At 41.9% G+C, this 25267-nt stretch overlaps 2 protein-coding genes across 3 annotated transcripts in view; both read right to left on the bottom strand.

The window, feature by feature from the left end:
• The window catches only part of ago3a (argonaute RISC catalytic component 3a), a 35329-nt gene extending 28364 nt beyond the window's left edge, over positions 1–6965 (bottom strand). For both annotated transcript variants that reach the window (XM_063878926.1, XM_063878927.1), the window contains exon 1: positions 6211–6965. In XM_063878926.1, coding sequence (XP_063734996.1) covers positions 6211–6229 — 19 coding nt within the window. In that variant the 5' untranslated portion in view covers positions 6230–6965. The remainder of the gene's footprint in view (positions 1–6210) is intronic.
• Positions 6966–8161: 1196 nt separating this feature from the next.
• On the bottom strand, positions 8162–25140 carry ago1 (argonaute RISC component 1). The gene is made up of 19 exons (XM_063879766.1): positions 24696–25140; positions 21011–21197; positions 18665–18785; positions 17443–17624; positions 16777–16913; positions 16335–16469; positions 15944–16031; positions 15609–15756; positions 15357–15476; positions 15099–15221; positions 14818–14951; positions 14145–14329; positions 13867–14026; positions 13462–13552; positions 11920–12114; positions 11614–11748; positions 11410–11511; positions 11069–11268; positions 8162–10818 (listed from the first exon to the last, which is right to left on the bottom strand). Exons 1-19 carry the CDS (start codon positions 24718–24720, stop codon positions 10710–10712), a joined length of 2577 nt encoding a protein of 858 aa, XP_063735836.1. The 5' UTR covers positions 24721–25140; the 3' UTR covers positions 8162–10709.
• Between the last annotated feature and the right edge of the window lie 127 nt (positions 25141–25267).

Below are 25267 nucleotides of genomic sequence, written 5' to 3'. Positions count from 1 at the left end.
CTTTGAGTCCTGCAATATAATCCACCTTCCTGCAGTCCAACAGTATGCCCAATGTGCTCATAACACTCGAGATGTTTTATTCGCTGAACGCACAGCTTCAGTTTGCTGTGTCCCTTGTGTGGTAAGCTGGCAATCCTACTGATTTTTTCCACCACTTTTGTTTGCAGATCAGATTAACACGAGTTGCTGCTGCAGACTAATGGATGTTTTTCTGTGCCATTACATCTGTGTATTAATGTTCAGCATCAGTGTCATTATGGATCTGAAGTTGTTCAAAACGATCCAGATGCAGCTTCATATAATTGTATGTTGAACATTTAAAGGAAGTGAGTTTAATTCAGTCTCATTCTCTTCCTATTCACTTATCTATTTAAAAGATCTTTGAGGACCAATCCATCAGCCAGTAACATCAAATTAGCTGTATGAGTGGTTTCAATGGATAATGTGTGGCGAGCACAAGGGTTGAATTTTATAATTAAACAATGCTGACTTATTCCATTCATGCAAGACACCACAATTGTGCACATGGAATAAATAAACATTGGGCTTCACAACACACCAATAATTGTGTTGCCTTTCTTAGCATGCAGAAACATCTGAGCAATGTGAACTCACTCAACTCTGCAGCTTTGCAACACAACACAGTCACACTGTACACCGTGGGCCGAGAGCCAGACTGGATAGTGAGAAAAGTCAGGCTGACATCCAGTGCCTGCACCCCCCACCCCCCCATTACGTGTCCTCATGTCCAAGCATATACAGACCCACACACACACACACACACACACACACAAACACACACAATACAGCTGTTGTGTTTCTAATCCAGAAAGGTCTGAGCTGTAGGAGCAGTGCTCAGTGGCGAGGCACAATGGCGTCAGTCACAGCGGGCAGGACTTGGAAACACACAGACGTACACAGATAGCTGGCGAGGAAGGATTGATACAAGTCACGCATGGTCAGACTCCTCCCTCCCGTTACACTGATTAAACAGAGAGAGAGTTTTCCCGGCACCCGTGGGAGTCAACATCAGCCAGAGGTAAACACAAGCAGCCAGCCACACACCGACAGGCTGAGGGAGGCCTGGTCCGTCACAACAACTTGCAAGAATGTTGATATCCGTCAAGAAACGAGCAAACGAGATGCATTTCCTCTCTGTAGGTGGGGGGATTTAGAAGGGGTTAAGAATGATCTGTGAAGAGAAGCTGATCTGACTCAGTGGAATGATGACTTAGGTAGAGGATGGATGGATACAGATAAAGTACAAGTTCTGTCAAAGTGAGCAGGAGATTTACTGAAGCAGGTTAAATGGAGCCTTCTGTCCTCCCAGTCTAGTGCTGAACTGAGTGGAACAGTGGACGGGGGCCAAGGGTTGTTGACTTTTTATGTTGACTTGGGGAGGATGACTGCTTTTACTCTGAGACTTTACATGCGCTCTTATAAATTAACTAGAACAAGGTATTACCTTAAGGTAGTACTTGGATTATAGCAACTGTCGAGTCAAGAATATCTAACTTGTGTTAAATCAGAAAGAGTGGAAGTTAGCATGGTGTTTACCTACACTAGATTAATAACTACAACATAATGGTTATTACTACTCACTTTTGTTGCTTTTACGACTAAAAGTAAGGCATTAACACGGCCCTTCTGACACCTTTTCCCTGTTTCTCTTCCGAGTCCCGGATAAATCCAGGTGTAATTGGACCACAGTATTTTCCTTTTAATTATTGTACCAAAAATAGTTCATTTTCATTGTTAGGCTGATGTTTCAAAGCTTTTATAGACTATTTATGTACAGGAGACCTTACAATCAGATTGGAGGAGAGACAAAACAAACTCAAAGATGGACACAGAGCATAAAATAAGATGGTGTTGTCAAATTAAGTACTAATTGCAAGGCAAAATGCACCCGTTTTCTGCAAAAAGTATGTCTGATTAATGTTTGGTAGATTGTTGAAAGGAAAACAACCACAACACTTCCTTCTGGTTTAATGTTGATTCTTTTAAATGTTGTCGTCTAATCACAGAAGTACAAACATGGTTCCAATTCTAATTACAATCAGCTGAGAAGCCAAAGTCAAACTCTTTAATTATTATAATATACCTTTAATTATGTGGTGAAAACTGCTGAAATGACTGGCCCTTTAAGAGTGAGAACATGCAGTTGCTATTGGACCATATTTTAACAATCCTCATTTAAAGACTGTTCACAAAAAAAAAAAATCAACAGATATTTGAAATCTTTCTCCCAGCCATGACAAGAAAGACCCCTGTCTGACTGGGCTCCCCGACAAACATCCCCCTCCAAGTCCCTCTCTTCCTGTCCATAATGAACCTTGCAGTTCCCCCAAAGACAGATTTCAGGAAGATGAGAAGCAGAAGGTGGAGGAGGTGGGAAGCAAGTGTGGTCTGGCTGCTCAGGCTTAAAGTCTCTGTGACACATCACAACCTCCAGCCTTCATCCTCCTCCTCCGCTACTCACTCCTCTGTATCCCCCGCTATTTCAACACACTCACTCCATCCCTTGACTATCCCTGTGTCCACCCAGCCCACTTGTAGGAGTCAACAACACATTCTGACATCAGCATGTGTCAGCCAGAGTTGCCTGTTCTTAATCTACTACACCAATTCATAATTAAAGACTTTGAGGAACTTCAGAAGTTCTTCAGATAAACTCCACACCGAGCCACAGGACTTATTACAATTTTTACAACCAATCGGTTCAAAGGGACAGCAAACTGGAATACAAAACTTTAAAAAAGTAAAACACGTCTAATCCAATGCAGGCAACCTGTAACTTCACCAATGATATCGGACCTGCCTATTAATCAACATGGGATGCATTGACATCATCATCTACAATTGTCCTAATCCATCCAGATCCTAAAACGGTTCATACAAAGACCTGGTGCTGTCCGATAATATGTCAGATTTATAGAATTGTATTGCCATCATTTGCTAGATCCTATACTACCAACAAGTGATCTGAAGGAAAACAGCATAACACCTTAAAATACTCCAAGAGTGAATAGTATGAAGGGTATTTAAGAGTACAATAAAGGCGAGGGTATGTTTCTCTTTAACACAATGAACCTAAAGAGCAACGGCAAACTGAATCCTCCATAGAAACCTACAACAATATGCCAATGGTTAGACCTTATTGTTGGCTGGGGTTGAGGATGGGGGTTGTCTATTGTCAACGGGCCGCTTGAAAGGACTAAGTATTATGGAGAGAGACCGCAAATCAAGTGCCTAGCCCTCCCTCAAAGCGGACCCCACTGTCTGCACAAAATCCACAGAGAACCAGTCTACAAGCAGAGTGACAGAGAGGACAGAGTTTCCCACTGAGGCACAGAGGGAAATAGCGGCAGTAACCAGGCCCCGGGAAAGGGGGAGGTGGTGACTAGAAAAAAAAAAGAAAAAAAGAGCGGGAAACACGGGAGTGTGAGAAAAAAGGGGGGAAAGAATTCGGGAGGGTGACTAGCCGAAGAACGCGAGTAACACATCAATGGGACAAACAAACCGAAACTAAGCGTGTTACCCTCAGTGAAAAAGTACCATTCTCTTAAGTGTTGTGTTAATGGACTGCAAAGCCATAATAATACTAAACTGAGTCATCTCCTGACAACTCAAATCCCACCTGCTTACGAAGTGTAGTGACAGGTGGAGGCGGGGGGCTGCTGTATCTGCCATCTCATTGTCTTCCAGTAAGCAGCGTCTCTTACTAACATAGCCAGTTCATCAGAAAAAGGCTCTAATGATAAGAACTTAGGCTGTTGTACAGTCCATTGAAACAGGCATCCATACTGCTCAAATGGGATCGATTTAATTGAAAGAATAGTTTGACATTTTCACAACAACCTTTTCCCACAACATGACCGCACTTTAAATGTAAGATTAACAAGGTTATGGCCATTATTTGACCTTTCTAGCATTGTTATTCAGCCATAATGTAACATGACATCAAAATCAAATGACTAGCCGTTTGTGGGCATACCCCAGGGCTAGCACATCAAAATGGATTCCATTTGCTTAAGGCTCGAAAGCCTTTCACTCATTATATATCTACTGCTAAGCTCTCAGAAGCCGTGGTTTCAATGCCACATGTGCTACTACAGGGAGAAAAAAGAGTGACTGTTAGGCGGGCTGTGCAATCAATTTGCATTTTCTCACGCAACTCAATGGAGGGCCCCCTTTTTAATCATTCACTCTGACATGGGACTCACTGGTTGGCCTGCGGTGGTTAGTGATATGTGATTGTGAACCAACACACACTGTCAAGGCCCTGCAGGGACCAACAATACACTAATGTCCTCCAAAGGTAAAGCATCAAACACACTCCTTACACATTTAATATAACACTGACTTAAATTATACTGAAATCTTGTGTAACAATTTGATGCAAGCAAACCACAAAACACCAATAATGAGTTATAGCATAGGGGGCATAGAAGAAGAAGGCACAACTTGAGTAAACAATGACTTATTTTAAAGAAGAGTAAGGTAGCTATAGGATTCAAATACATATTTGGTTGAAGCTTCTCCCATAACATTGTTAAACAGTTGCAGCCAACAGTGTGATGGAAGGTCAGAACAACAAAGCCATGTCCACATTATGTTTCAATACATTCTTTTTTTATTCTGGGAAGACAAATACACGGTTAATTTAGGTCATAGACTCATTATGTCAGCAATGCCAATCTATTTTAGAGAGTACTTTAAGCATTAAGCACAACTCACACACCTGCTCCCACACTTACACGTAACTGTTTTAGTAACAGTAGGTGCATGGTTTCTGGGAAAACACCTTCAGTTCCCTTATGCTCCAGACATTGGAAGTGTCCCAACTCAGATGAGCAGACACACTAATGAGACAGTAGACACCAGCGAGGGATCTCCCTTACAGGAGGAGGGGGTGCTTTAAGATCCACCTGCTGTATCATGTGTCACCGGCTGATCGAGATTACCTGGCATTCAGTTTATGGTCACATAAGTAGAAAGCTTCCGTTACAGCTGAGACAAAGCCAGTCCGTTTGGACTGTTTAACTGCCACTATGACCAAGAAAGAAACAATTTATTGACCATGGCCTGGATTGATATTTTTTTACCACTTGGACCAGACAAGGTTTTGCAGACTTTAAAAGGTTAAGCTTACGTCTTATTAATTCCAAAACCAACCGAAGACAGCCTGTCAGTGTTCTTAAGGAAACACTTACTACCTACCCAGTTTAAAGATAACAGGATCGGCCAAATGTTTTTTTCATAAAAAAAGGGTGTGCAAAACAGGTGCTGTGAGAGAAGGATGCTGCTAGATACAGTACATCATGTCAGTCTGGGGTTAGTGAGTGACTAAGAAAGCTGGGGGGCATTAAATATCCCAGTGGCACAACTTCTTAGATGACTATTCATGCTAGTTTTAGGCTGAACAAAACATCTCATACTCACTAAGATGACTTAAACTATGAAACAACTTATTAGTGTGGGTGTTTTCCTGACAGTGCAGGGAAATACCAGGCGAAACCACGCACCTGTTTGATGATGATGCTAATGAGCTACAGTGAGTGAGACAGAAAGCTCCTCAGTACCATTCAGGAATTACTTATACAATGTCTCATAAGAGCAGCCAATTACTCTACTTCCGAGTTCAACGAGCTCTTGTATGTCTTGCATGATGGTAAGAGTTGTTCACTAGCTGTGACTCATTTGGAGGCAAATTAAAAGCAGAGGCTGACAGTCGGTCAAACACATCCTCCATCCTACCGATGTCTCATCTAATCCTGGGAAATCATGCACTTCTACTCCACTACATTTATTTAATAATACATTTGAGTTACTTTTGACTTTAGTTAGATTTTTATTTTTGACGTGATCTATAGTGAACCTTTAAATATGACTTTACACTTCATTACTCCACTTTTACATGAGGTTACACATGGAGTTAATCCACCATCTACACTGCAACATATAACGTTATAAAAACATGCTCCACCTTTACCAGCTTTGATAGCACTTAATACATCAATAATTGTAATCAAAACAGATGATAAATACTGATCTGAAAAGGGCCACTCTGCATAACGAGTAGTTTTACTTTTGGTATATTTTCATGCCGATTGTACTTTTACTTGAGTAACATTTTGTAAGCATGACTTCTACTTTTACTTAAGTACACGATCTAAATACCACCTCTGAAGTACATGATATATTTACCTGTAGTTCCGATTTCCATTCATGAGGTCTCTGTCCGGATAACTTCCCGGATCACAGTAGCCAAAAGTGTGGGACTATTCCTCCGTTCAGTCCGGTGTCTCCTTCTGCAGCGCACCGCCTCTGCCGCGCTGAATGGCCGAGTGTCCTGTCTGCTAGCTCCTCTCTCCCCGCAGACTGTCATAAAACAGGGGCCCTTCGGTACGGTCTTTCTGCAAGACGGGGGTCTTCGGCGTCCCCCGTGTCCGCACACCGTGGTTCGCGCACGGTCAACGTATTAAACCGGGGGTTCACTGTCACGGCGAAAGCTGGTTGCTGGTTGCAACGCTGAGGCAGTTTAAAAAACCTGCTAGTTAGCCAAATTAGCTCGCTAGCCAGGCTTAGGAAAGTGTCAGGAACGGACGAGGTGAACTGTCAGGATGTCATCACAGCGGGGTCACTGAGTCCAAATGAACACCTACGGATGGATGATCCTCACCAGCGGCGACATGAATGCGTGTCTCCTGCACGGCGAGCTTCTGCTGGTGTTCAATAATTAGCTAAATGGCTAGCTCGGCTGTTGGATAGTTGGAATTCTGACAGACGACGGTTACTTTTAAACCGCCACTGACACAGCCCTGTTTCCCTAACAACCATATCCCAACGACGCGATCCCCTTTAGCTTGTTTCCCGATGCCGAAATAAACCCCTCAACAACAGGCAGTGTCCGCCGATAAGTGTCAAGGTCCTCGGTCTGCTTGACAGATCAACTCTGCAGGGCTCCGGCAAGCAGCTAAATATGGTGAAGTTGCCTTTCTAACACCGACAGGAAGAGGTGGGATCTGTGTCACCACACGTCAGAAGAATCAACTCCGCCTTCATCAAAAGATAACCCCCATTTTACATTAATAAGGATTAATTGTGAATAAAATATGCATTTCTTCAGAGGTAGAAGAAGTACTCAGATCTTGTATTTGAGTAAAAGTAGACACACCAGAGTGTAGGAATACTCTGTTACAAGTGAAAGTCATGCAGTCAAAATGTTACTTAAGTAAAAGTAGAAAAGTATTAGCATCAGAAATAGTAGCAAAGGTTTGAGAGAGTACTCGTTTTGCAGATTGACCCATTTCAGAATAATATATATAGTATCTTTTGATCATAATTGATTCATTAAAATGTTATCAAAGTCTGTAAAAGGTACAGCAATTGTTATTTACTTTATAAGCTGTAGGGTAACTTGAATTTGTCCCAGGTTCACATAAAGTCTTATTTAAGTATTGATTGTATTTATCATCATCATCACCATCATCATCATCATCATCATCATCATCATCATCATCATCATCATCATCATTTATCCAATTCTGCAAAGTAACTAAAGGAACTAAATCATAGTGGAGTAAAATAAATGAATTACCTCTGAATTGTAATGGGGTGAAATTAATAATTGTACTTAATACAGTACTTGAGTAAATCTAATGAGTTACTATTGCATTAATTAGTTACTATTGCATTTCCTAATAGATCAGAATACGAGAATTAATGAATATGTTTGTGTTAGGTGGAGACAAAACAGCTGAATTTGGTAATCATTTAAGTTAGTGTTCTGAAATGTACTATACAAATATGCTAATGATGAATTAGATGTTATGTTATGTTTAATATTCAAAAGAGGAATTATCTAATGCTAAGTTTTAGTACATTTAGGCAAATTCAAGAACAGAATAGTAGTACACCTTAAATCAGTATATTGCAGGTTTTCTTTGCACTTGTCGGAAAGAAAAGACATGGCATCCAAATAGCTCAAACTTTCAATTTTGAACAGTGCTTGAAATATTTTGTAGAATATATTTTCTGAACAGAAGGTTTAGGGCTTCTGATGTGTAATGATGAAGTTTACTTTTAAGATTAGATTCAACCAATATCAGAGCAAACAATACTGTCTAAGTAAAAAAAAACACACACACAAAAGGAGTAATAAAAAACAATTTTATTTTCTTTAAAAAATAACCCGCCCCAACAGAGTTCATACTATCACATACAGAGCCAAAACAATATGCTTTCAAGTCCATTCATTCAAATCTATTGGGAAGTGCTATGACAAGGACTGTTCTTGATCAGTGGCTTCAATATTGCTTAGTCGAACAATGAGGCTGTGTGGAGAGGAGTGGACTCTCCGGTGTCCACATGATGCATTTCCAGGGTGACTGCCACTTCGTCTCCCCCCTTTGCAAGGTGCTTTGTGGCTTCAGTGACTAAAGAACTGCATCTGGTTTGAGTGGTAGGGGGAAATGCACCAAGACGGATTTTTCTTTTTTTTGTTCAGCACAGAATGAGGGGTAAAACACTGGCCCCAACTGTGAAAGGCCTGGCAACTGGTGAGCCAAAATTCATAACAGGTTAATATTATATATTTATATATACAAATCACCTTGGACACAACGAAAGATCAGTAAAACGGTGTACAAAGGCATTTTGATTATGCAAGTTAATAAACATGATTCAAGAATCTTCTGATCTCTTATCTTTTGATCCCTTTCACCTCAAAAGGGGTTTTTTAACCATCAGACAAGATTTGAGGCGCTTAAACGGCAACTGAGGTGGAATTTTGAGACCGTTTCCACAGTGCCCTCTTGAGGAAATATATCACACTAGTCACATCATCATAATAATGACAAAGGAAAAAGCAGTCTTTAAAACCGATACACGATGGAGGAGAAAGCTGACAGGCAGTGACGAGCGCAAGGCTCCTACCTCTAAGTCAACCAAAATAAGGTGGCTCAGAATATCCAGTCATAAAAAATAAGTACATGCATTTGTTTCATTAACCCAGAAAGTGACTACATGTAAAGGCAGGGAATATTTAGTAGTAGTAATAGTGCCACACCCTGTTCAATGTAGCAATCCTTTATCTGTGCCGCCCATGCACACAGAGCACCAATGGGGATTGGCTAGCACAAGTAAGGGGATGCTGCGGGTGTGTGATGTTTAAAAGTGAGGATACAAAGCAAGGATAGAAGGTGATGATGGGAAGGGTGATGAGTGATAGTTTGGCTTAGAGGGGAATAAGGGGACAAGTGCATTTGAAGAGGTTGGCCTCTACATGCTAAAGAGACGGAGACAGGGCGATATGTGTGTGTGCTTCTGCTTTTCGGGCTTAGAGTTGTAAATGCCTACAGAGGGAAGAGCTTTGGGGATATAAGTGTAAAGGAACGCAAAGAAGTCTGCAGGTGGAAGATTAGAGTGTACCATTGGCCATCATCTCTACTGATACATGTTGGAATGTGCAGAATGATCGGAGCAAGTTCAATTGCTGAAAGGGAGTTCAGCTTTGCAGCACTTAAGTGATCACTGACTTGTATTTGCCTGCATTAAAATCTACTGAGTGTTTACCTTGCCTATTGCCGTAGTTACCTATTTGTTCTGAAAGCTATGCATATGTGGGTGTAAAACTTCAATCTAGTCTGCGGTAAGCTTCAGCACAGAAGGTTCCCAACATTTTGAAGTAAAAAAGAAAATCAATAAGTAAATAAAAAAAGTGCCTCGAATAAACAAAAAGAGCAATGCATTCAGAAACAAAGGATTATCTTCCTGTTTAAGTGCCCCTTCTCCATTAGTTGGCATCACATTTGGCTGGTTAATAATGCTGGTTTAGGTGCATGGGGTGCAAGTATATTTGATACACTCTATGCAAATGGTCCCTCTATTGTAATGCTAAGCTCACCTCTATACGCTATATCTCTAAGGGACTCACCAATCAGCATGTAGTGTGCGGCAGGATTCTTTTCTGTATCTACGATATGCTACACCTGCTCTTTCTGTCTCTGCTAATATAAAGACCAGAGGGCTAGCCTCAAATGTACTAACAACTCTTATGTGCAGGACTGGTAGCACCTACATGCTAATGCTAAGTGCTAGTGTACCATACCTCAGACTTCCCAAGGCATTTCAAAAAATAACATTACTCAAAAACATTAAAAACATGAATGTAGTTCATGACATAAAATCATACAAGTAAGTGTGTGTGCCCAGTACCACCCCCTGGAGGATCCCCAAAATAAGGGGCTTGGAACACCGGCATCCGGATAGGTGAAGAGGCAGCATCGTCGTGGCAGTTAAAAAAGTTATTTGTGAATTTTTTTTTTCTTCTTTTTTCCTGCCTGTTTTCCTCCTATCCGTATTGCATACTTACATACACAGGAGTATGAAGGTAACGTACAATACAATTACATAATAATAATACCCATGTTTTAAAATTCAACATAAAAAGATAAAGAAAAAACGAAGAAATGACAATAATAATAATATTCATAACGGTTCGAGTGCATGAGGCTGTAGAGTCTGCCTGTGTTTTACAGGTGCCTTATGTTCTTCTATATGGGTGAATGACTGGCAGGTCTGTGGCGTATGTGTGGTGGGCAGTCATTGGGAAAAAGGGATAGGGATGAGGTGATGTCTGGCCTTGTGCCAACTCAGGTAGAAATGAGGTGGGAGGGGTCAATGGTGGTGAGAGTTGGTGTAGCTCAGGCGAAGTACATGGTCCTCAGGGTGTCGTGGTGAATCTGAACAGCTTTAGCCAGCGCCTGGGGGTCCCGACCATTACTCTGCCCGGACACATGGCTGCCCTCTCCACTGCAGAGATGACAGGGAAAAAAGTTCCAGAACAAAGATCAGATACACCATACTATATGCAATTATCTAAATGAAGTATCAAACTCTGGGTCCAAATCCCATGTTGAGTTACTTCCTTAGTAGAAACCAGCAAGCTGTATTTTTTAAACTATCCAACTTAATACTTAATTTCTCTTTGGGAAGCACATATTACCTCGCAAACAATACGCTTGTGCAAAACCATGCATTCATATTGCATAACCACACTAACCTGTCATGTTCTTTGTCCACCAGATGGTAGCGGGCACGGAAGGCCACAAGACGAGCATAGTAGGCTGGCGCAGGGATGGAGACTGAGCGGGTACAGCGCACGTACGTGTGGCACAACTGGTACGTTAGAATCTGCAACTCATCGGCCGTGAAGCGATTGTCGTCCCATAAGACGTAGTAATGAGACGGCCGGCTGGTACCCTGGAAACAGAGAAAGGGAATAAAATAAGATCAAACATCTGTTTAAGAAAAGGCTTAACAACAAAAACAACCACAGCAACATGAATAGTTACCTCACAATATTCAAAGACCACTTTAACATGGTGTTCCTGTTCTCATTACCTGTATGCCTGCATGGCTGCACAAGTAGAAGTCAAACTCAAAGGGATGAGTGATGCTGGTGTCCACTGTAGTCCCGGCAGGAATATTCCCACTCTTCCCAATCTATTAATAGAAAAAACAAATTATGGTCAATTTTAAATATTTAGACAAGTATGCAAGTCTTTGTTAGCTTTTTTTGAACTTGTGTGATAACAATAAGCTCACCCTTTCAGACTTGTCAGCACAGAAGAGGCGTGTGTGGTGGCGTTTCTGCACAACGATGTATGTGATGCCTGGCTGATAGTCTTTCTCCAACTTGATGCACGCATCTCTGATGGCCAGCAGCTCGTAGTGGAGAATCTGCACACCAGAACCAGAACTTTGTTTATTAGCAGTCAAGCTGATACACTAACATGCTATAATGTGCTTTTCCAGCAGAAGTATGCCAGCATAAGCTTAAGTAATAAGGCATTTTTACAATGCAGTGCCATCTACTATATCAGTATGTCAACAACCATGTCGTCTTATTACCTGTGGCAACTGTCCCTCGGGAACTCCGTCTCTGTAGAAAATGATCCTGGTGGGCTTGAACCGAGTCGACTTGTAGAACTGAATTAACAGTTCACGCACCATGTAAGACAAATCCTCAATGATCTCCTGCCTGGGCCTCTGGACGCGCACTGTGGCACAATATCTGCTGGGATGAGCATCCATACTGCCTACCACCTGGAAGAGAGGGATGGAGGAAGTGACAGGTGAGGTGAGCAGGGCACTGTCGTTGGATTGCTGCTGGTAACACAGTATAAGGTGCTTTGCAAACAGGCATCCATCATATGTTGGATGGAAAAACAAAAGAAAATCGTGTTAGTCGACTACTTCTAAATCCCGTTATCAGTCATTTGTCTAAATGTTTATATATGTACATACAGTATGCTTCTTTAGGAATTGTGGGAGAACCACACCCAGCTTTTATTTGTCTTACTTCACACTCTTCCTTTGCACTGTCTACAAATCATACTTTTCTCTTCAGTCAGGAGGAACAGACAGATCCACTTTTCTCTCTCATCATCTGTGTGTGTGTGACTCCAGCATTTGTCATAACTGCTAGGCAACAACACAGCCAACCAGAGTTTAGCTGAGGTCAAGGGCGGAACGAGGAATGATGTCATTTCCTGTCTGAACGTGAGTCAGTGATGAGCCATTTGGTTCCCTTAATCCCTCACTAACTTCTCTCTTACTACTTTATTTTCTTTGTTCAGCGTCATTGGTTTTGCAGACTGGTCTAAATAAAAAGTCTGACAGACTGCGGACTGCAGTTCCTTATTGAACCCTTCTACAGTTATTCATTTGAAATTGCTTGTTGAGAGTAATGTACTGCTTCAGATCAAACAATACTTATTAAATCAGTAAATGAGGGCTGTAATGAATGACGGTTTTAATGAATATGCCAAAATGGATTACGATTGTATCTGACAGCCAATAAACATTAGTATTTCCCTGTTTGAAAGCTACTTATAATGGTGTTTTTTTTGGGGTGTTTTGATTAGCTTCTCACCTGTTCTAAATACTAAGGGTGTTTTAGCTCTTCTGCCATACTATTTATGGCTGTGGGATTTTTATTTGACTAGCATAACTGTCACATAGTGCCACTGTAACCAGGCAACCACAACCATGTGTGTTAGCCTTTCTATGACATCCTGCGGAAATTTGCATTATTTACATGACCTTGGTGTTTTTACTGAGCATCTGGACTGCCATAAGAGAAGCCACATGACGCTGTGCTACACACCAACAATGTCATTTTATTTTCTATTACTAAATACTTGAAACTAGACAAACCCTTTTCTTGCTTTCATTCATCAGATATATAGCTTCGATTCAAACCTCTGTTTGTTGGAGCCTGAAACAAAGCTTTGACCAAGAAAAACAGCAGCAGGAGGCAGAGCCTGCCTCACATTCATGCATATCATTTTGGACAAATTTATTTTAGTATCTAAATAAACATCCTCATGAGAAATGGTTTCGTTCAGGATCAACTCGTGTTGTTTAATGAAGGTGTTATTTCAGACTTACAGCAGTAATGGAGGGCTTCTTGCCATCTCCAGCAGGGGGGTGGGTGACGTCCGCTCCCAGGAAGATAACTGGCTGCTGAAACACTGCTGACCTGAGACAGCACACAGAGGAGGAGATGCAAATTACACCTGCTCATAAAGGCAGAGAGTCTTATTATCAAAACAGGCTGAAAAACTTAGATAAAGTCAAAACAATGTCATCCAGCTAACTTTCTGTGCTTTAATTTCTTAAAACCTAGAATTGGAGACCAAATACACAATACAATACTTAGCCACTTCTCGTTTACCGGAAGTCCAGTTTATGGTTTAACAGGGACATATGTGGAGACACATCGAAATTCTCTCTGTTGTCACCCTGCCCTGAATGTACGCTCCTAATTCAAAAGCAGCCGAAACAGCAGCTTACCGCTGATGAGGCACCAGGATGTTGTTGATGCCTCCCAGCTTCACGTTGATCTTGAGGCAGAGGTTGGAGAGCGTCTGAGGTGACGTCTTCACCACATTCTTCACCTGGACGCACTGCGTGGCCATGCCCAGGAGGGTGTCCCCCACACGCTTTACCTCCGCTTAAAGGGAACAGTTTGGGAAAGAGAACAGACTGAGGATGCATTTTTCTCAAGTTCAGCTTTCAAACTATGTTTCTTGATGTCTTCTAATGATGCCAGACAGAAAAGAATAGCCTACCATAGACAGGAGTCTTTCCGGGCAGAATGACGATGATGAGCTGCAGTCCAGAGTAGGTGTTCTTCAGGTGTCTGAACATGGGCTCCACGCTGTCCGCTCCCTGGGCGTATTTACAGAAACATGGCTGACCCTGAATCGGCATCCCAGCATCCTTAGAGATCTTACGCAGCTGGTCTGTGAAGTTCCTGAAAGGAAACCAGATCAGTTTAGATATAATTCAGCAATCGAGGATTTTTCCAACTTTACTGTTGCCTTGCACTGAGGATATCTTAAAACAGGATTTTAAAATATCACATCATTATATTGGGAATATCCTTACAAGTTATCTAAAAAAGCTGTGCAGCTGGAGGTCATGGTAGATAAGTTAAGTGTACTGTCTGCGGTGTAATAAAAACATAGTTTTCTTAACAAAATGTAAGGTAAAGTAATACCCTAACTTATTTGGCAAGACAAAACATTTCCTATAGGAAATCATAAACAGGAATGTTATTAACTATATTATAAATGAATGAATCATCGTATTTGAGGTTAAATAGGGCATTGTGGATTTATATCTCTTTTCCTAGCAGCTAAAATAAAACTGGATCTTGTGACTTGAGAAGATGTGGGGGGGAAAATGATATAATTCCTCAAAAAACATGTATTCCCACTGTTGGCCCTCATTAGTACTTACTTAAGCACCTCTTCTCGACACTGTTTCTGGGGGGCAAAGCAGGCAATCGCCCACACTTTGATCTCAATGCCGTTATAAAACTGTTTCCCCCTCATGTCCCACACGCCCTGGTTTGGAGTTGCGATGGCACGATTCTGTGGAAGAGAGGGGACAGGGGGAGAGAAAGTTAGGTCTACCGCAAAGTTATGTATACAACTCTGTGTTTCTGACTACTTAAAGACTCTTGTGGTGTAGCTCAAAAACGGATGTGTTTTTGCAATACTAATTTCATTGGGTCTTACCCGTCCTCCATACTGCAGGATCGGGGCAGGTAGCACCCTGCCCGTCACCTCAGCCATGTCGTCTTTCACTTTGATCCCAAACTCCTGGATGTACGGGTCCAGGTTGAAGTTAGCATTCTTCATCTGTGAGGAGTAAAACACCATCCATCAGATCTCACAGTATCTGCGTCTTAAACTTTAAATCAGAATCATTGTCTTGTGTTGTTGTTTTTCCATCAGCAGGGTGGCCTCCACCCACCAGCCATTTCTCCAACTCACCAGCCTGCTGATCTCCTCCTGTCTGTCGGGCGCAGAGCGAGCCGTGGCTTTGATCATAGTGGAGGTCTGATTATCTGTCAGCTTCTTGATGCATCGTTGACCTGCTACAATGTTACACACCTGGAACCAGTAAACCAGCATCATTAGGGTGAAAACATTGTTTATTTACATGCACTCAACCTGGATGCATCCTAAAATAATGTTTAAGTCAGAATACAAACATATATTACATCACTATCAGATCTTTCTCACCTCCAGTGGCAGGTAGGTGTGCTTCTGCTCCTGCCCCACCTGTAGACAGGGTAGGTGGGGGTATTTTAGCTGCAGGTTGTACTTCTGCTTGAAGTACTGGGCCACTGTACATTCTACTGTCTGCCCACTTTCGAGCTGGAGGGGAAACCTGGTTGAAAAACACAAGAAATGGGAACAACTCTATGATCCACTTCACAGATGAAGAAGTTGCTTTTGCTGTTGTTTCAAAAGGATGTTTGGATACAACAATGCATCACTGGCTAGTCCCTAAATTGCTGCTAAGGTAATAACAATCACAACAGGTCAGACTTGTACAAAATGGTCCGTGTACGTACGTTTGATGACTGGCAGGTCGTCGGGTGACATTGCATACACGATATTTTCTCTTCATTTGTCCACAGTGGGTCACCTCCACCTTCAGGCCTGATAATGGCAACAAAAAGTGACGAAAACAACAATTTACACAAAACAGACACAAAAAATAAAGATAATTACAAGCCAAGTGATCAACAGTTTCCCATAAAAATAAGAAAAACCCCAATCAGCATTAAAGGGAAATGTTGCCATTCAAAAAACCAGTATCTAATGTTTAAAGTATAAGATGAGTTTAGAAAGGCAATGCATCACAAGAACCTTGAAACGAGAAGCATTAAGGTTACATTCATTTTCTTGTAAAGGGTTTTTCATTGATTGTTGGAAAGCACTTCACACTGGTCGGTAGCCCACCTTTAATCTCCTTGGTGAAGCGAACTCTTTGCGAGTCAGTGAGAGTCTTAGGCTGCTCGTCGATATTACGGATATCCAAGACTTCACACATGAACTCAATAACAGGCTGGGCCTTGTAGAAAGCCGTGGCAGACACTAGAGGGAGACAGAGAACAGCAAAGAGTCCATACAGGTCAGAGAAGGACAACTTAACAAAGACGTGCATGCAAGTTCACACATTTAATAAGGCTTTACATCCCCATTGAAGGCATTTATCAGAAACAAATTGATGTTATAAGCAGTTAGAGAAGCTTAGAGTTATGATGCATGATTAAAGATTGATTGTTAAAATGTCTTTCTTTGTTCATAGGGTAAATTATAGCATTTTACCAGTCATGCAATGTCAGGAAACAACATGAGATCACTGACTGACTTCACACACTCAGCCACTTCAGTGACTCACCATCAATGTTAAGCATCATCTTCCACATGGCGGGGCGCACAGACTGGTGGAAACCAAACCAGACTTCCCTACCCCCACCCAGTGGATGGTAGTATCCTTCAGGTGGGGAGAAAAATGAACGGCCCACAGGAGTGTACCTAATTGGAGGATCCGGAAAAAAATATATGACTTCATTCAAAAGCATGACCTCAGCATGACTTCATGTTCACTGATTGTAGTCTCATGTAGGATGTTGCAGAATAATTCAGCACCTAAAATGATTTGAAAACAAGAACACCTGCATAGAAAAACACTGATATAAGAGTAATGAAGAACTGTACTGGTTTTGTCTGAAACAGGCTTAAACATTATAAGTGAACACTGACATTTTCCAGAAATCATCTGTGGCTTTAACACTTCCTTTTTAAAAATGTTCAGGGCGAGTCATCAAGTTATCGTTATTGCCTTGCTCAGCATTGTTCAGTGGACACTTTTCTCAGCTAACAACTTTTGTTAAGTGACCCTGACCCCTGGAGGTATAATGCAAAACTTACCAGGCTGCACAGTTATCTTGTCAACTTGGAAAAAACCCTTTTCAATCTGAATTAAACTCAATTTCACTTGACCAGGAGTGTTGCAGTATGTCTACTTTTGAGACAAAGAGGGGACAGTGTTGTCATGGTCTACCTCATAGAGGCCAGGTGGCGCATGGCCACGTCCAGGGCTTGAACCGAGTCGAGGGGGACTTGCAGCCGACCACTGACCAGAGTCTCCTGCAGCAGGCGCCATGACACTTTGGCCAGCCAACGGATGGACACCTTGAAGATTCGGTCTTTGCCCTCACCTGGTATAGTTACCTCAAAATCCACCTGGAGAAAAAGAGGAAAGAAAGGACAGATAGGAGAGGTGAAGAACGATGCTGCAGATTGAAGATGGACTATGCGAGAGAAGCAATCAGGCTGTGCAGTATAATGTGAACTTCAGTTGTACAGGATTCATTACTCATAAATGCTATTTCACACTTAAGAATGTGGTTCAAAAATACCTTCCCTTCTAAGGATCACTGACAAGAAGATTACAGCGGACAGCCTGGTTACCTATAGTTGACATTATAACAATTCACGGTCATGCTTTCCTCATGTTTTTGTTTCATTGCTGTATAAGTTCTTATATGTGACTATATGTGATACCACATGGGTCTGATCCTTTTATATTTAGTCTACGGTCTGAAGCCGTAAATAAACAGTTTGATGTAAACTAAAGTGCTTTCTTGCCAAGTGTTAGAGGAGAAAATCAATACCACTCTCAAGTGTGCGAATACGAAACAGCCGGCCTCCTAATAGCTTAGCCTAGCATAAAGATGGGAAACTGAGGGAAACTGCAAGCCAAACTCAGTCAGAAAGAAACCAAATCTGCTTACTAGCACTTATTAACACCCTACATTGTGTTTGTTGTATCTGATACAAAAATATAAACATCACAAGTTTGAGTTTTGAAATGTGCTGGAGCATTTCTTCCCCTATTTATTATTTATGCTAAGTCAACAGCCCAGCAAGAATGTGAAAAATAATAAGCACTACGACTAACTAAGACTAGAAAATAACAGAAAGCAGAACACTTTGTACTGAAAAACATATGGAAACTAAAATTCTCCAACCTGACAGTAACAGTTTTTTCATTAAAGAGTGGGCGTCTGTTTTTCTTATGAACACTGGGATAGACATATGTGCTCTGCAGGAGATAAATAGCGCGTTCTGTTCAATCATTTTCACTAAACCCTGCCTCCCCTAGAGATTTAGTTATACTCCAGCTGGAACAGGGCTTAAGATCGACTTTATTGATTGAAGGGGGCATTAGTGTGTGGGAATGGCACACTGTAACGATGTAAAGCAAGACAACTGTACTCTACCTTCTCACTCCCTATAGGAAGCGCTAGCACCGTGTAGATGTTCTTCTTGCCGTCATACACCGGCTTCCTGTCGCCAAAGAGCTGCGGTTTGAAGTGTTGCACCATGTATTCCACCACCTCTCTGTAGGAACACACACAAAACACACAAAAATGGTATGAGATTAACAAGAACTGCTGCGCCTACTAAACCCATCGCCTGATCAGGATGCTCTATCGTGATTGTGGCGGGGGGGATGCAGCTCTCAAGATGATAGAATATCGATCATGCAGGATGCAGCTGTTGGGTGCAATATCTCATGGTCACAGGGTGAGAGGCAAGGACAAAAAGAGTTAGGCTGTGGGCGTGGGGCCACCTTTCAATGCACGGTGCCTTGGCCTTCATATAAATTGTGGGGGGATGTGGGATTGGTCTAAAAAGAAGAGGTCAAAGGGCATGGCCTTGCATGCCTTTTGGGAACCTTTGTCTTGAACCCCAAATCCAAAAAAGACGCGAGAGAAGGTAATTTCAGGTTGTCTGACTTTTCAAACAACTATTCCATAAGAAATGGAAGACTACCGATTTGTTCATTTGTTTTTGTTGACACGTTTGTTAACTTGAAAGACAACAAAGTTCTCCTAGAGTGCCCTCTTGTCTTTCTCCTGCCGAGACCTTAAATGCAATGATCTGCATGTTCAATCAGAAATAAATAACTTTATATGCCACAATAAGTTGGGATGTTTTATTAGATACAAATACATGAAGTCAAGTTATGCCTTTCAGGTTTTGAGAAAGGAATTATTTGGGTTTGAGGAAAAGTCAGAGGCTAACCCATATTTTGATCATAACTTCTGGCGTCAAATAGCCAAATATCTTTTTTGTCTAGAAAATTACATTAATTATTTAGTATTTCTAGATAGAAAGACAGATTTTACACTCTAACTGATTATTGATGAATCACCAGGGGGCACAGGCTCTTACTCAGCCACACTAGGACAATAAACTCAAGAGTTCCCGGACAAGGCTAGTGACAAGACACTGGCCACCTCAGTATGATACAACAAGTCTGGGCTTTAGCAGAGAAGACTGAGTTAAAGAGAACATGGCATTGATATCTTCATAGAAGAGAACATTTAAACAAAACAAAACATATGTATTGTGTTGCATGATGCCCTTTTTCTTCAAAGGCAGACCAGACAAGTGTTATTTAGAGCGAAAGGCACTCTGGAGGGCTATGACAAATGTCCGCAGGGCATTCCCCCTCTGAATAAATGTTTAATTTATGTTGATGCGCTGTTTGTTGCTTGGATGAAAGTAATAAATGTGGCAAATCATAACCAGAACAGCATTTTTTATATATATATTTTTTGCAGCTGAAATAAAGATGGAGGGGGCCAGTAAAACTTAGCAATCCAAGCTAACGTGGCTCTTTGCAATGACTAGAAAACAAATTAGCCCTTCTTTTGAAATAAGACTTTAATACTTTTGCTCCTGCGTTTTATGACGAACTTGATTTGCCACTTAAAGTATCTTTACTCTACCTAATGATATCTTGAGAAACCTTTGATTTAACCTGCATCAGACAGCAAACAATTAAGCTAACTAATACAGGGGCTCCTTCAAGCACACAGCATAAACACAGCCAAGGGGAAAGGGTCAGTTAACATTCACTTTTGACTCTGCCATCTGTCAGTGAATGGGACCCAACTTCCAAAGGAGAAGCTTACTACTGCCCAATATGCTGTGAAACATCATTATTGCCTGATTCTGCACAGGTCTATTGACTTTTATGAATTCGTTTTTGACACAAGGCAGGATTTTTACAGTCTTTGCAGTCAGTTTAAAGTAGGGATACTTTGGCCCCTGACTTGGGTGAATTAAATAACCTAAATATGTACTTTAATTTCAATCAAATATTTATTTTCCTACATTACGGAACTTCGTGGTAAAGAAAGCCAATCTATGTAAGGCAGACTTTTTAGAGCTCTGCATTAGTGGGCATTATTAAAGAATAAATAAATAAATGAGTTGTTACAAAGAATGACATTTAAATCCAGGGGTGCATTGTTCATGTTGAAAGTAGTAGTTGTTGCTGCCTTCTGCAAGAACGTCAACACAGTGATTACAAGCGACTGCTTTCTTTCATTATTAAATCCAATTCTCTTTCATTATCCAATTTCAAGCTGTTCCACACAGCAGATGTTTCAGCTTCTTGTTGGCTTTTTTAAATGCATGCCTTGCTGTCAAGAGTTTAAAAATGCCAATGAAACATGACAGCTGACACGTACTGATCTGTCAGATTAATGTGGGACATCAAAGACAAGAAGAAATATTGAAGGTGTTGCCACAGTTTCCACATCTCCTATTACCTGTTGACTCTCCGTGGGCACTTGTCGGGCTTAATGTCCACCTCATAGTGAAAGACGTCCATCTTTGGGATCTCCACCTCGAAGTAGTTGGCCAGCAGCTTGATGGGCTTGCCCACGGTGCCCATGCCTGGCCGGCGGGGGGCATGGAACACCTGCTGCAGGGGTGGGGGGAAGGCCCCCATGGGCACTGGACAGGAAAGAGATAGGGAGCCATTTACAAGAACAGGTGGTTCAGATCAAGAGCGTAGGAATGAGTGAAAGGCCACAGCAGGAAAAGAAGAGTTGAATGTAGAGGAAGGGCAAATGGCCAAAGCAGGCATTCACAACAAAAAGAGCGGTTAAGTGAAGAGGTGGCAGAGGAAGTGGTTGTGAGCAGCAGAGGAGATAAATGTGGCAGGGCAGGAAGCGTAGGCAGGGGCAACAAAAAGAGGACATGATGTTGAGGTGGACACAGGAGAGAGTGGCAGGAACAGGAAGACAGGAAGGACAGGGAAAGACAATGATAGAGATAAACAATGAGAATGGAACAGTTAAGCAGCAACATGTATATTTGGGACAGGGGGAAAGGAGAACGGTGTGTTATATAAGAAGTAAGATAAAAGGTGATTGAGGAGAATATTAGAAAAGCATTAGGAAGAGGAGGAGGAATAATCAGATTAGATGAGGATGGACAATGATGAGAGGGGGGAGGATGGAAGGAAAAGAAATGATGGCGGGAGAAAAAAGGAAATAGATTAGACTTTTTTTTTTAAATAGGTAGCAAAGTAGCAAAGCAGGATTTGATGATTTTAGACATGAACTTCAGGTTTGTTGGGCTTCTGAAGAAACCCCTGCTGTAGGGAACATACACTTTTCAAAATACCTGACAAACTTTTTTTAAATGTTCAGTGTTTTTTTTTTAATTTAGGGTTCAAAACACAATTGAGTAGAAGAAAAAGTAACAATTACTACTGCGATCTTTTTTTTCACTGTGTCGTTTAATCTTTAAAAATTGTCATTTCAAAATCAAAGTTATTCAGTTATATGATATAAAGCGAGGAAAAGCAGGTCATCTCCATAATAAAGAAAATGTATTTCTTGCTGATTTTACATTAAAAATGACTTTAAAAATGAATCCATTATCAAATGGTTGATTCTTTTTTATTGATCGTTGCAGTTCTTGTAACAAGTAGTTAACAGCTAACATCCTAAATCTCATTGAATGTTTTTTTAGTGTCCGTACTAGCATGGACACTCTCAATCTTAAAAACAAGGGGGTCCTAGACTGGGTGCAGAGTGTGAGGCTAGCTGTGACTCCTGCTTGAAAGGGGCCCAGGGCCTTAACCTCGGGATCCCCAGAGACCAGCCCTTCTCCACCAAAACAAAGACCCCAGCTGCCCTGCTCCTCCGTATCACACACACACACACACACAATTTCATGTGTGTACGACAGAGGGAGTGCCCTTCCTACGGTGAACACACACCCTCACACACACAAACGCAGGGGGCCCCCTCTACATTCCCAGCCTCACCATGGAGACACCTCGGCAACACAGCATTGTCATGGATATCAGGGGACCGGTGTGTGTGTGGAGATGGGAGGAGGCAGGGTGCCGCTATGGTCATGCTGAAGAGACCTTGGCCTTTTTGGTCCTGCACTGTTCCCAAATCGGTCTGTGTATCCCAGACTGGAGAAGCCCCATTTTAAAAAGCTACGAGGGAAATCCTTGGATCAAACATACCCCTTAATGATATGCTGACTAAGCCTCTAAAATCTGACAGGAAGAGTTAACATTAGCCATAAAACACAGAAAGATGTTCTGCTCAGTGTGTGAGTCCATGTGTAGTATCAAATGGACAACACATCTGACAAACACCCACACACAGACACTGGACATGTGTTGACCACACATACTCTTTGTTTAAGAGAGCATTTAGGTGTGTGAATATGAGCGTCTAGAGTGAGTTGTGATTGTTGCGCGCACACACACAATGACACACACTTTGCCCCTCGTGCCAGTGAAGGCAGATGGTGAGAAGCGGAGCCAGCGCTTTCACATATCCCAAGACAATAGCACTCTTTCCCGGGCGCTAAGACTCAAAGCAGACTTTGGTGCAGCATCATAACAAGAAAACACTCACTAACTGTGTTCACAATGACGTAAAAAGCAATAAGCCCACGTCACATGCGAAATGACTACATTCACAATCATAACTTAGGGAACATGTATTTATTTTATTTATTTTTTTCACTTTATTTTGGTTCATAAATGGCAAATATACTTGATTTTGGATCCTTTGGTGTGATCGGAATACAACAAATTGTAAGCACATTTTAAAGATGAGTACTAAACAGTAACATTTTGCAATTTAGGGATCAATATTTAAATATTTCAGTTTAGACTTTGGTGGCTTTATTAGTTTAAAAGGGTAGCTTACGATATATTGTGTGCTTGAATAGAAATACACACTTTCAAAAGTTATATTACAATGAAATGTAAATCTCAAAACTGGAAACAGTAGCTGATTTTTTTACTAGGACAACCCTTCCCTTGTCACAATATCCCAACAGGCCAAGTACATAAACAAAAGGGAACAGCCAATTATGCATCAATTGTTTTGGCCAAACTATTTGGCTCTCTTAATAATTGGCTGTTGACCATGAGCTAAACATGGCAATCAGCTCTCCCTCTGAAAATAGCAATTGAATAATCAAACTTCACACACAAAAGCAGACTTTGAGATGAGGGGCCCCGGGGGACCCTTCCCCCATCCTAAAATATAAAAAGAAGTATTTTCAAGTGAATTTAAGGGTCAGCATTTGGTTTGACAATGTAATTTCTATCGCAGGATACATGTACAGGAGGAATATATATCCACAGTGTTCATATAGCTTTCAACATAAAACCTACCCATGAATTAATAAACTCCAGGGTTCAAGGTTTTCCAAAATAGGAGGACTTTGGACCTTGGCATATAGACTACCTACTTCATGTTTTAATTGGCTTCCTCCACACCTCTGTGTCATCCAAGAAACCTGCTAAATAAAGATCATCACTGGTACTGATAAGCACTAGCTGTAAATCTAAAGCAAGCAGTGCGAAACCCTCACATGCAACTGCAATGCACTGCACATGCTTCTCAGTCTTTCTTAAAAAAAAGGTTCTGTCAACTCCAACAACAGATATCACAATTTAGGATTATTTTTGTTTCAATATAAATAAATAATGCATCTGTCTCTGCAGATCTTAGGCCTGTGTCTCTAATGTGCGAATGTAATGCATATATGTTACAGTCTTAAGACAACCTGAACCGTGTGATAAGCTGTCAGTGAAGGGGAGGCTGTGCGGGGTGCAGCCAGCTGCTGCTGCTGATGTGCTGCTGCTGGAAGGCGGGCTTCACCTCATCCCTCCTCACCCCGATTCCCACGACCTCCATGGCCCCATGCATTGCTGAGGATACTGTCAGCGCTCCAAAATGCTTGCCTGTAGCTTAAAATCTGGATAAAAATACCCTTCTCTGCACAGTGGTGTGCATGCAGGCTGCAGGAGAGCCACCTCCATCTCCCACTTTCTCAACAGACGGGGTTGTCTCCTTCTACATCCCCCTGATGCAAAGGCCAGGCTACGGTTTTCCCAAATGCAGTGTAGAGACATAATTCGGGTACCAGGATTGATACCATGTTAAAGTGAAAAGATGAACCTACCAGCGCCAGACGGTCCCGGCTCCATCCCATTCACTTAGCAGCGCGGGTACAAGCTAGTTTGTCCGGGGGTGCTTTGGCCAAACCGCCGGCCCCTTCAGGCTGGAAGCGTCTCAGACTTCCAGCCCCCTCCTCTCGGCGTATAGTCTTCTCCCCTCTCGGTGTACCCCGCCCCCTGCCACTACCAGAACCCCCCAGACCCGCAGAGGAGTTGGGGCTAACGGGAATAGCTGGCTCGTCTGCCCGTTGACCCTGCAGGTAGATACGGTAGAACCGGAGAGCGATACCGTCTGACTGATGACCACTCTTCTTCTTCCAGTGTGCTCCCACCCAGCGCTGCGCTGTGTCCGACAGTCCACGTCGCTGTGATTTCTGGTCCGTCTGTTGTGCTCCTGCTCACCGTTCAAGCAAGATTCTCCAGCGGAACAAAAAAAGGCCAGCCCCTCACCCCCCCAAAAAATCTGAAACTTCTTCTTTGCCATTAGAAAGTGCTAAAGGAACTGTTGATGAACTTGCTGTCACACCCCAGAGGTCGAAGGAGGAACTACACTGCAGATATGCAAATGTCTGGACAA

The sequence above is a fragment of the Eleginops maclovinus genome, chromosome 3 (assembly GCF_036324505.1).
Source record: "Eleginops maclovinus isolate JMC-PN-2008 ecotype Puerto Natales chromosome 3, JC_Emac_rtc_rv5, whole genome shotgun sequence".
In the NCBI taxonomy this organism is placed as follows: domain Eukaryota; kingdom Metazoa; phylum Chordata; class Actinopteri; order Perciformes; family Eleginopidae; genus Eleginops; species Eleginops maclovinus.
This window is presented reverse-complemented; position numbering and strand designations above follow the sequence as displayed.